Raw genomic sequence first — 12,919 nt, 5'->3', positions numbered from 1 at the left:
GTTGTCACAAAACACAAAATGAAGTGACACTTCATCTGTAGGTGCATTTGGTGGGTCCACACCTTCCTGTAGTGTTTCAGTTCTGTTATTACAAGCTGCATTTACATAGGCAAAAGTAATCGGAAAGAATGCCTGATTGGAAGAAAAATGTGTCATGTAAACAGGCCGTTCGGAACAGTCTGCCCCGATCAGACTCGTTCGGATCAAAATTTCTTTCCGATCGAGAAAGGTGGGTTATGCCGATTGTTTATTCGATCGTGTTGCATGTAAACGGTTCATTCCGATCGTGTGTCACTACCGCTCTGGTTTACGTCATGCATAGACGGTGCGGTGCTTCAGAGAAAGCTTTGGAGCTCAAATAGGACCGACCGGATGCTCTGCGGACGTCCGGTGCGAAGTGCCACTGCACTCTCTTACACCTCTCATGAGGGGGGTGCGGGGGAGGAGCACTTCGTGCCCCGTGACGTCTGGACCCTGCGCGGTCCAGGCTCGGGTGCCGTAGGACCGAGCGAACTGTGTCTCTGAACAGAGCAGCTGGACTTATTAATGTGTGTTTGAGGGGAAGGGAGGAGGATGCTTTGTTACGTGTGCGTTTTGTTCTTTTGTTATGTTTGAGAGACTTCGGACTGCGATCCGTCCCGCCGCTCTGGGTTAGCGGCTGCTGGACTCCGGAGAACCGTGTGTCCGAGCAGAGCTCGGACTTCCAGCTCACACAGCGGCTTTGGGGCGGGGTGTAAGCTTAAAGCAGAAATGTCGCTCAGTCCTTAGAAACTGTTCAAACAATCACGTGGATTTGTGTTTCCAGTCGTGTCCCGACAAAATAAACGCTGATGTTATTCCCACATATTTACGTGATTTATTCCGACCAAAAGTGTGACCCATGTGAACGTCTGTTATAATCGGGAAACGGTTTTCTGTGCCCATGTGCACTTTTGGATTTTATTTCGACCATTGATCCAATTAAGATATTTTGCGCATGTAACCGCAGCTACAGTTGTGAATTGAGGTCTGCCTTGTAATTCTAGGGCAATCAAGAATACATTTATTTTCACCAGGAGTAACTATGTCAACAACCAGCGATGAGAGACTTCCATTTAAAGGCAGGAACACCTAAGTAACAATTAAATATACTGTTTGCTCTGAGTTACATTCCTATCCCTCTGGAAGGATTTAGCACATTGATTTCTGTTTCAGAAAACCTTCAGACCTACATCGATCTTTTCTAATAAGTCCCATCGGTTACATCTAAAGTAACTGACCTTTGAGAAAGTCCTTTCAGTATTTATTCTTGTAATTTCTTTTGTAATCTTGAGATGTTGCATTTTGTCTCAGGTTTTTACAATGTACGGTAGATGGATGTATGTGCTCCTGACTTGTAGAATTTCATGATTGGAGAATCAGTGAGCCCAGAAATTCAGCTTTAGGTCAGATATAATTTTTTGGGGAAAAAAACTTGAGTCCATACTTCTGGAAAATTAAAGTTTTTTTTCAAATATTTTTATTTATTTATTTTTTTCAGGTTAAATCTGGTAGCTCGGCTCTCCATGTTATAGAAATCTTCAAAAGACCATTTTTGCTTTATTTTTTTTAACTACGTTTTTATATTAAACAGATCGTTTTTCTGGATTTTAGTAAATACAATTCATTGTCAATAATTCCTTCTGAATGTTGGCAGAATCAGCAACAGAATGCACCAACTAGTGCCTGAAATAACCGGTCTACTAGTGGCATTTCTATGCAATGACCAGAAAAATCAATTTACATCAAAATGACATGGAGAGGTCTGGGTGTAAACCCTCTAGGTTGTGGGTTGATGATTGATTTTATAAACATATCATCAGATCTGTGACCATATGTCCCCCACACTAGGGTGAAGTGAGGTGCTGTGGGGTCAGATTGTCACCATCTGGTGGTAAGTTGGATCAGGTGGCGAGGGAGGATGCCAGTCAGGCCTCCAACTCTGATGCAGCAGTGCATTGCTGCAACTGTATGCAGGTATGTGCCAGTCTGGCTTCTGCTGACAAAGCTAGGGCTAAACCACCCAATGTTACAGTGATGAGAGCTGTAAGCCAGACATTGACGTCACAGTGCCTAATGATGTTTTTAAATTCAATAAAAGAAATCATTAAAATTATTTTGTAAATTATTTGAAGTTCTGTATTTGTTACTTTTTTAAATGTTTTATTACAAGATCAAACTAGATGATTTTAACTCAAAGAAAGTAAAAAGAAGTTATATGACTTTCAGGGGAACTCGGGGAATGAGGCCAACAACACATGTGACACTGCAACTGTCTTTTCTTTTTTTGACAGCATGTTTTCGTTTTCCTTTATATTTTATATATCATGACCATTTTGTCCAGGTCATTTGGACTTATAATCAGTCCTTTACAGTTCTTCAACCCTTTTGCCTCTTGCAGCTTATTTGTCCCTGAGCCTGCACTGCCATCTGCTGCTGCTTGGTTTGAGTTACACGTCATCCAGGATGAGTGAACATCTCAAAGCTTTTTAGGTCGTGTGCTGCATTCAAGCCATCCACGTAAATATGAAGCAAAGGTCGTCTACATCCATCAGATAAGACACACACTGGGTTTCTTTCCATTTTCTTTCTCATGTAAGGGGATTATTTTGGTTTGTTTTTACTTCCCACTTTCTACCTGCAGGACTCTGGATTTGTATGACTGAATTACATTATTGAGCACCAGCCCTGGATGTTTAAATATTCACACACCTGAAATAATCTAAAATGTTATAGTTGGGCAGATGTAGAACTTCAAAAAGGTCAAAAAGTCCTTTAAAAGTGCATTAGGATTAGAAGAAAACGTTGAATTAAAACAACCCTATTTTGCCAGAAAAGTAATTTTATATTATTTCTAGATTATTTCTGAATTTAACCAGATTTTTTTTCCACAAAATAAATTTATTACAGTTCGGCAGGTTCACCTTTTTTGTGACAATGTTCACCAAACCAATGAAGTTAACGGTCTAGCATTGTTAGTCATTGCTTTGTGGCCAGCCTTGCATTCTCAATCCATACATAAAAAATAGGGGTTTTGTGTTTCACATAGATGAAGCAATGATTCAGCAAGAAGGTCCACAATTTATGTTTTGGGGAATTAGAGGCCACATTTCAGACAGCACTCAAATGCATCAAACATAATCCCTTCTAATCTGGGTTGAAACGTCACAACATCAGATGTTTTATCTGTTGATGCTACTTTTACTGTTTCAGTATTACTAAAGCTCGGTTGTTATTTTCCAAGGGAAGATGACGATAACAACTTGCCAGAAGGTCACTCTCATATCGTGTTCTGTTCTCTGCGTTTCCCTCTTCCTGCCCAGGATGCTTTTACCAAAAGAGAAGAAGGAGAAGGGGGTGCTTGGGGGTGAGTTGACTGGGCACGATCCAGCAAAATTCTGGTCCATCTTCAGTTTGCAAAGTGAATTATGTTTTCTTTTTACTTCTCCTCTTCTTGCTCTCCACACGACGACTTGTTTTAAAAACTCTAAATTCTTCAAGTTTACAAAGAAAAACAACTAGTTTATCAAAACCTGGAGCCAAATCTGATGTTCATGTGTTTTTTGTATATGTTTACATGAATTTGCTTAAATGTGCAATAAATAAATGGGCGGGAGGAGGTTGAGGAGGTTGTCCAATGAGCGAAGGGTCGGCGGTTCGATTCCCGCTCCCCCAGTCAGCTGTCCTTGTGTCCTTGGGCAAGACACTTCACCCTCCCTGCCTCCAGTGTGTCTCCACTGGTGTGTGGATGTGTACGAATGTCCCGGTGATGTGCACACAGTTTGGAGTTTTGTATTTGGTATTTTGTATGTGCAATATATGTTAATAAAGTTACAAAGAAATGTCTCAGTGATGGTCAGAGGGACCGTAGGCGCGAACTGGCAGCCATGCCTCAACCATCCCCAAGTATACATGTGGAGTGAATGAATAATGGACACATTGTTAGGGCTTTGAGCGTCTGGAAAAGGGCAGATAAATCGAATCCATTATTATTATAAATATATTTAAACCATAAATGCAACCTCATGAAACTGCCATTTCAAATGTCTTTTAATGCCTGAAACACATCAGCTACCTGTGTCTGTTAAATAAATTAACACACTGATGCTTATAAATAATGAACAAAATACGTTTGCTCATTTTTTATTGCGATGTCAACTTAAGCCTAAGTATAATAAAACTGTTTAAAAAATATACATCTTTGTGAGAAGTATTGTGCCAGGAACAGATCCCTTGTTTATATTTGGGAGAAATGAAGATAAACAAATAAAATCATAAGGATCATGGGTCTATTTTCTTCCTTATTTTTTGGTCAATTTCGGCATTTACATTGTTAAAAAAAGATAACTGATAGAAAGTATGTATTGCAGAGCTCATGCTCAGAGTTGGGAGTTATTTTTTAACAAATTCTGTCAATATACCAAGAAAATAACAATCCATAAACCAGTCCAGTGTTTTAATTTCTGGGTTTTGTATATTTATTTTTGTTCCTTTCAGTTGGACCTGGGCTCTACCGTCCCATGATGCATCAGTTGTCTTCATCAGATGATCCAGAGCATTGGGACATGAACCCCTCTCCTTTCCTGGCGCACACTTTAGAAGCCATGGCAAAAGTAAAAAGTGGTGGAAGAGGCAAAAAATACAATCTGATGGGTCAAGTAATCCCTGTGTACGGCTTCGGCATCCTGCTTTACATCCTCTACATTATGTACAAGGTAAGCACTGACACTGTTTAAAATTAAAAAAAAACTTTGCTGTATAGTAAAGTCCTTTCAGCTTTACACTACATTCTGATAAGTCATTTTAAAATTAAACTTCATGTGGAATCCTGGCTCCAAAAGTGAATTTACATACCACTTTAAAACAGTAGTATAGTAATACACGGTTAGTTTATTTTAATTGTAAATGCTACTACTGTAATTGTGTCCATGTTCCCAGCTTACATGCAACAAGAAGACAAATCGATCCGGAGGCTTCATCACAAATGCAAATACGTCAAACAAGAAAAGTAAGTTCTTATTTTAAGAAAATTTGCCTTTTTGTCACACGTGCAGCAGCAGACAGTCTTTGCACTTATTTAATGGTGATGAATGTAAATAATTTCTTGGGAGAAAATTCCCCTTCAATCTGAACACATGAATTGGCTATGTTCTGAACAAAACAATCTCCTTAACAGAGCAATTTCCAAGCCTCATGTTTTGATGCCAAAACAATGTCTTTTGCTTCCCCTGTGCAGTAACAGATTATGAGCTAGCACGGCTTCAAGAGAGACTTCTGCAAACAGAGAGGAAGCTGGATAGACTTGTCTCAGGGAAGAGCCAATTTTCTTCAAGGTGACAAATTTAATTTCCCTTTTATGTTTAATGATTGTCTTCTTTCAGCTGCTCATAGCACTTTTTTGAAGGAAAATCAGGGTACACACTGCAGAACAGAGACATTTTCTGAGCAATCTTTGCAAATCTTGGTCAAATCTAGGCTTTAATGAAAAAAAAATATTATGTGAGGTTCTACTAATAGACAATATAGCTGTAAAATATTACTTGAGCAATGTGGTACCCTTGAATTCAGTGTTTTCCTTTGCAGCAGCAGCTTTTTTTACATGATGGGTTTAGTTTAATAAAGGTGAACCTATCTGCTGATTAAAAAAGGATTGTAATTGTCCTGTCAGATGCTTTTATTTCATAAATGCGTCTCTGTTAGACTCATGGTTTCACATTTGCCTCTAGATTCAAATAGCAGCTGGAAGATAATTAATACTTAAACTCAGAAAAAGCCCCAAACCACCATCCTCCCACTTATAGTGCTTATGGTGGGTGTGAAAGATTCCTGCCAAAAGCCTTGAGTGTTTAACACTTTGGTCTAATCCTTCAGGAAGATTTTATTGCAAAGATATAACAGTTTAGTCAATCCTAAGGTCTGACAGACGGTGCGTGTTCTGTCTGTGAATGTTAAAAATCTAAAAAATCTCATCAATCATCATTCTCACTGTAGATCAATAAACCAATTATTTGGGAATGGCTGCAAAGCCAAATTGTGCCTGAAATTTGTTCATCTGATGTTCATGGATAAATAAGCTGCACTAGTAATGTGCAGCTGAGGCATTTTAGAGTTTTTATTTTATGATTTGTTTTCAAACCAAACTGGGTTGTTCATTTAAAACTTGGGACATTTGGTTAAAAATTAAAGAGGCAGCAAAACAAGCTTTTGTTTTGTTTTTGTGTGCAACAAGAGCAAACTAGAATCAATTCTAATGATTTGAATATGACTAAAAGTTAATATGTCGATGCAGCTAAAAAATGTTTTACAGAAAGAAAAATAAAGAGTATATTGATCTATTTTGATTCATTTTTAATGTTTGCTATAAAGAAATGTTTTGACTGCTGTGTCAAAACTTAAAACTAATGCAACTTAAAGCTTATGTTAGACCAACAATGTCAAACGGCATCACTCATGCAGTACTTAAATTGAGACATGGGGGTACTCAGTGACTACAAGTAAAACGTGTTCGTGGAAAAATGTAAAGCTTTTTATTTATTTATTTATTTTTGCATCAACACCTTATAGATAAAATCAATATTTTTCTAATAAATGGTTTACAAAGTTTTGTAGTTGACAATATTCATTTATTGCATGCCCACAGGTGATGATTTCCAAAGGGAGTTATAATTGCAACCTCCCTCATTATGTGACTGGTGTTTGCCTTGTTTTCAGTAGCAGGAGGCGGCGAAGTAAAACCTCCATCTCAAAGAAGGAGGAGAAGCTGCTACGTCAGCTTAGACAGATCACACTGCTGATGCAGGACGGCCGTCTGGAAGGAGCTTCTCCAGAGATGGAGGCAGAGGAGATGACCTATGGCGCCGACTGGGAAGGTACCTGTTTGAACGTGTTTCTCACCTTCTCATAGTATTTTTTAAAATGTTGAATCCATGAGCATTTATTTAAAAGTTTGCGATTGTTGCATTTCAACACAGGCTACCCAGAGGAGACCTACCCTAAAACTGAGAATCCATGTCGCAGACATAAAGTCATCATGACCACGATTAACGAACCTCCCTGCCAGCAAACTGCAGAGGCTCTGGCAGAGCGGATGGAGCAAGTGGAAGAAGAGATTATAGCAAGAAAACTTTCCACAGTGCAAGAGGAAGATGAAGAAGATGAGGACACAGAAGAAGATGAAGGAACAGATGAGGAGGAAGAGGAAGAAGTGGAACATTTGGAGGAAGAAATTGAGAATGTAGAACAAGGAATTGATGAGGATGTGGAGGAGGAGGAAGAGGAGGAGGAGCAGGCGGAAGCAGAAAAAAAGCACTTGCTCCCTTCCCCTAAGCACACGGGTGAAATGAAACAGGAGAGAATTGGTTTGGAAGTAAGCAAAGAGCTGCAGAGTTACCGTGAAGGAAAAAAGCAAATAACCTTTAGTGACCAAAAACGAGTCTTCCACTACCCCAAACAGGACACTGAGGAGGAAGAGGATGAAAAGGAAGAATATGTGGAGGAAGAGGATGAGGAGACAGAGGTGGAAGACGAGGATGAAGCTGAAGATGATGATCCCCTGATGGAAGCAGAGAGCCTGCTGTTCAGTTGTGCAGAATATTCAAACCCAGACGAAGATGCAGAGGAGGACATTGAAGAGTATCTGTTGAGTACAGAGGAGGATGAAGCTGAAATCCATGCGGATATGCCTAAGGAGGTCGGGGTGAGCGGACTAAGGATGAGGAGCAGGAGAGATACATGAAGATCCTTCAATGTGTTTGAATTTACCCTTCAAGCACACATTCAACCTGACCGTGTCAACACTTATCCCCTTTGTGTGTTTATTATTCAGCCAAAAATGTGACCAGTTGCAGTCAAAACACAAGTCTCCTCTAATAATTAATTTTAGAGCCTCTTTTTATTGTGCTTTTTATTTACAGTCTTTCTTGGTACAAGATAGACTAAAAAAAAATAAGAACCTGTGGAAGACGAGTGTTTAAACTTAGTTTCCCCTTGGCCCTTGCATCTATATGACTGGGGCTTCACACCTTCAAAAGTTCAGGTACACATCCTTAACTGTGTAAGAGAACTGGACTGAGCAAGAGTGACATCACCCATAGAAAATTAGTTACTTCCAGTTCCAATAAAATGAAGTTAATTCAGTCCCGATACATACAATGCTATGTTGGAACCAGAAACAGTCAGTAAGCAGTAATTGGTCCACAGCGATCTGTCAACATTTCTATGACAACCACTCTCATCAATCAGGAGTGAGCTTGTCGGAAGTCAACACCCCTAACAGTTGAAAGCCTGCTCCACGACATCCGTCAGTCAAATGTTTTGAATGTTTGACGTGAGACCACGTACTTTTATTGAGGCACCTGGTTGGCCAGTTTACAACTTGAGTAATATACAACTAGATTAAAAAAAAATAAAAAATATTAGCAAGAACATGTTAAAAAAAAGTAGCAGAGTAAGAAGGTTATTCTAACAGATGTAATGGGATTTTGATTTCTTGGAACTAGCGGGTACTTCTTATTTGGAACGTGAAGGGGGATGGGGTCACAGTCCAGTTTTCATATATGGTCAGTGGTTCACACACAGACCCTCAGTGTCCCCAGACAAGTGTCTTCAGTAACGTACCAAAGCAGCAAGTAAAACGAGTTGTACCTAACGTTGATACAGACGTTCAAAATATAAAGTTTGAATAAGTGAACTATCCAGACAAGGATTACAAAGCGCAGGACTTCCATTATTCTTATTCGCATTGCTTTGCTCCACCCGCATAATTCCTGGAGATCTTCAGTCGTGTGCTTTTGTTTACAAGCTTTGGTTTGAAACAGAAATGTCCCGTTAAAGGCAGTCTCAATACAGACCAAACACAAGTTTCAGGACTCAATACAGACCCCATTACGCAGACTCAGTCCAGACCACTGGACTTTTCCAGTTTGACCTTAAATACCTGATTTTTTCCCCCATTAACCCTTGTGCTATCCTAGGCACTTTAACGTTGGGAGTTGGGTCATCTAGACCCACTAGACAGTGCGCTGGACCTTTTTTCTTCAATGATTTGTGAACCTCACTGGTGTCCATGGATTACATGAAATCTTTCTACCTTTATCCACCTTTGTCCTGGTAGGGAGAACACCTCAATGTAAGGGTGGGGTCATCTATAGCACAAGGGTTAAATAACTTTCGTAAGCTTGCTACATTCTAGTTAAAGCAAATTTTTTTGAAAACTTAGTATTTGTGTTGACATTTCTTTGAAGTTACATTATAGTTTATCCTCAGTAATTAGCTTTAGTAGCTTCAGTGCAGCTAGAATGAGTACCTCTTGAACAATTTTTGTTAAGTCAAAACGTTCTTCATGTCCTAAGCATTTCAAGACCTAACTGAGCTTGTGTTATGAAAAATAAAACTTAATAGTTTCATTCTTGCAGGAAATTAATAGTTGCATTCATCTTCTTGTCAGTACCAGAATGACAAGGATTTTGTGGAACCTAAATGAATTACACAAGCTTTACCTAAACAGAATAAAAAAGTCTCAAAACAAGGTGACTGCTGACTTTATTTTTAATAGAAAAAAGAACAAATAGTTTGATCCCATGTCATTTTATTTTTCATGAACAAAGAATTGTGTCTATACCACCACACAAACCAAAAAAAAAAATGATACGTCTTTTTTTTGTACAACAGGACAACAGCACTAATAAAAGTGAAAGAGCCTTTGTTTCCTTTACAGCAAGAGTATCAACAATTTCCAAATATCGAGTACAAGAATAGCACATTTGATAAAGATTTCTTTATAATCCACACTAACAATAGTGGAGAATTTGGAGATTGTTCTTTGCTGCCATTCAGCTGTTTTATTTTTGTTTTTTTATTTTTAGTTGGCCATAGAATACAAAAAGTTACCATCATACAACTGAGAAAAGAGACTGTCCCATAGTAAGAAACAGGAACACAGGAATAATATTTAGCAAAACAGTGAACACCCTGCAATGCAATGCAGAAACTTGCCGTCAGCCAAATGAGGAGCGTGTCAGTCTGCACCTCAGTGAAGCATAAAGGTTTAACGCAAGAGATGGAACGTGTGTGGTGGGTTTAGAGTGTTTGGATTTCTGAAAATCTGTGCTCGGTACATTTTGTTTCAAGCAGATACTGGGGGACACACATACATACCCTCCACTTAAGTGACTTTGAAAGCTTTTTGCCTAATGTAGGGTACTTTGTAAATGTGCATTCTGTGTTATGCATAATAATAATCATATTTGAATTTAAAATGGAATTTGTTCCCTGGAGGAATATTTCCCTGCAGGTTTTGCCTGTTTGGATGAAATCTGTGCTACAAAACAGAATTCTGAGAATGAATGCATGGATAAGAAAACCTAAAGACCAGCTCAAGCCCCTTTCTGGCTTCAACACTAGAATTAGTCTTCAAAGGCACAACAAAGTATGTACAGCAGTATGTCTTTCATAACAGGCTATTAAAGTAAAGTGCACCATCATCCTTTACATTCATATTCATGACACTTTGAACCAATGTCTCTTCTTTGCCCCTTTTTTTATTTGATTTACGTGGTAACAAGAGGATTTTTTCTGAAAATGACTGCAGAAACAAAAGAAATCACTTTAAAAAATAAGCAATAGAAATAAATACATCTCATGCATGTAGTTTTTGATTTATAACAATAAAAGCAAGTTTCATGCATGATGAACCGTGGTTTTTGTGGCTTTTTTGTGGCAGAAAATCCAGTCAAAATTAAAAATAAACCAGCTATTATTAAGAATTCACAGGAAAACTATACGTTTTCTACATCTACTACATAAAGGAACAATGCTGGCTCTCATAATGCTGCAACAGCACAAAAGAAGACTAGTTAGAAGACTAGTGATCCAGAAAAATGTATTTAATTTGGCAAGTGGATTACTCTTTGTGCTTGTTCTTTTCCAATAATCAGGACTATCCTGAGATGCCCCCAACCCATAACTCCTCCCCCACTCTTTGAAACACACATACGCATAAAACAGAAAACAAACAAAAAAGCTTCTTTTTTGGGGGAAAATGCTGAACCTCCAAGGTGCTCTATAAGATAGAAAACCTCAAACCAGTCCCAGGGACACACAGACTGCCATTAAAGACGCATTGATCAGCTCCTCTCTCATGCTGGAGTCTATTCACAGGCTAGCTTGCTGTCAAAGCTAGAGAGGGCAATGGCAAAGGCTTGCAGGGCACACATTGGATAGTTATAGTCCATGGTAAAGACGTCCTCTGCTACACGGCCGAACTGCATCACAATGTAGTCCGCTGTAGAAAAACAGGAACACGTTGACTAATACTCAAATTCACTTTTTACAGGCCACAAATACAAACTGGATGCCAGAAATGGATACAAGAAATGTTCAAGTTAAAGATTTTACCCTTTAAAATGTAGTTTTTTGTCTTCTTACAGTAGGTTAATTAATCATCACTACAATTAAAAATGAAACCAGGCCAAGAGCCAATTTGTGCACTTATGCAACTCACCGCACAGTGGGCAAGAAAGTCACCGATTCTGCAAGTTTCCCTGTCACAAAGATGAGAGAGGGCTGCATTGTTCATCATAGACACACTACAACTGTGAGAATGTAAAAAATAAGAGTCCAGAAAATCCTATTGTATAATTATTAGATCATTTATTTGTATAACAGTGTTGAACAAGTATTTAGCTCCTACAAAAAGGCCAGAAATCTGCCCCTCACATAACTGTTAATTTCGTCTTTAAGAACTCTTCTATCCTCCACATGCTACTTGTATTAATGGCTCATCTTTGAAGATTGAAGAACACCATGCCCATTGTGAAGCACAAGGGTGGAAACATCATGCTTTGGGGCTACTTTTCTACAAAGGAGACAGAGCAATTGATCCACATTAAGTAAAGGATGATTTGGGTTATGTATGGTGAGATTTTGAGCAAAGAACTCCTATTTGAGAGAGGATTGAAGATGAAACATGTTTGGATCTTCCAGCACAAAAATTATCTCAAAAATTACCTGGAAGACAAAGGACTAACTCTTGAGAAGATCTGCATGGAAGAATGGCCCAAAGTACCAAGTACAGTGTAAACAAGCCTGGTGAAGACCTACGGGAAACATTTGATCTCTGTCATTGACAACAAGGGTTACATGAAGAGGCACTAAGGTAAAGCTTTGTTATTGAACAATTGTTTTCTGCATTTCAGGCAAATCAATTCTTTAAAAAAAAAATCATTTAATGTTATTTCTTGGATTATTTTGTACATTCTGTTTCACGGTTGAAGTGTTTCTATAATGAACATTACAGACCTCTCTCATCTTTTTAATTGAAAACATTTGCAAAATCGGTGACTGCCACAGAGTTTTTGTTACCCCACAGTATCAAACCAAATTTCATGCTGTACACTCACACAAAAAGCATGCAATGAAAACTTCTTAAAAAAAAAGCATTACTGCTGTCATGGCTACAATCACTGACTTTGATTAAGGTTTTAATTAGTAACTAAAGTGTCAGTCGGAAAAAAGCAACGGCTTGTGTTCCACCCCCTGTAGACGTTTAGAGCCTTCCTGCCTCTCTTCATTAAATCATGTGACAGCTCAAATTTAACCCTTTAACTACCCCACCAAGAAAAAAGCTATCAAAAAATTATTTGTTTGCATTTCTTATTGCTTTAGGTAAGTAATGACCACAATCTGTTTAGTTTTTTTTAATTGACCTTTTAGTTTCTTAAATAATGACCTCTACCAAACGGTTGAGATGTCCTTTAATGGTAAAAGTGCAAAATTTCATACAGATACAACAAATATTTGAAAAAATCATGTAAACCAATTTATTTAGACATTATTAACACTCAATATTAAGGGCATTTGTGTCCATTCTTTTTATCATGCCTCAAACATTGAACTTTTTTAA

At 38.3% G+C, this 12,919-nt stretch overlaps 2 protein-coding genes across 6 annotated transcripts in view; one reads left to right on the top strand and one right to left on the bottom strand.

The window, feature by feature from the left end:
- Positions 1 to 2,654: 2,654 nt before the first annotated feature.
- Positions 2,655 to 8,430, top strand: LOC105356765 (protein RIC-3-like). Of its 2 annotated transcripts, none has more exons than XM_011489367.3 (6): positions 2,655 to 3,385; positions 4,516 to 4,733; positions 4,957 to 5,026; positions 5,255 to 5,351; positions 6,733 to 6,887; positions 6,990 to 8,430. In XM_011489367.3, the coding sequence occupies exons 1-6, from the start codon at positions 3,268 to 3,270 to the stop codon at positions 7,751 to 7,753; spliced, it is 1,422 nt and encodes a 473-aa protein (XP_011487669.2). In that variant the 5' UTR covers positions 2,655 to 3,267; the 3' UTR covers positions 7,754 to 8,430. The 2 variants fall into 2 exon arrangements, with proteins under 2 accessions (XP_011487669.2, XP_011487663.2); XM_011489361.3 differs by having other exon boundaries at positions 2,656 to 3,385; positions 6,730 to 6,887.
- Positions 8,431 to 9,546: 1,116 nt separating this feature from the next.
- tub (tubby bipartite transcription factor) overlaps positions 9,547 to 12,919 on the bottom strand; it is a 52,394-nt gene continuing 49,021 nt past the window's right edge. For all 4 annotated transcript variants that reach the window (XM_023953448.1, XM_011489389.3, XM_011489399.3 and 1 more), the window contains exon 12: positions 9,547 to 11,299. In XM_023953448.1, the coding sequence (XP_023809216.1) occupies positions 11,166 to 11,299 (134 nt within the window). In that variant the 3' untranslated portion in view covers positions 9,547 to 11,165. The remainder of the gene's footprint in view (positions 11,300 to 12,919) is intronic.

Source organism: Oryzias latipes, chromosome 3 (genome assembly GCF_002234675.1).
Source record: "Oryzias latipes chromosome 3, ASM223467v1".
Taxonomy (NCBI): Eukaryota; Metazoa; Chordata; class Actinopteri; order Beloniformes; family Adrianichthyidae; genus Oryzias; species Oryzias latipes.
This window is presented reverse-complemented; position numbering and strand designations above follow the sequence as displayed.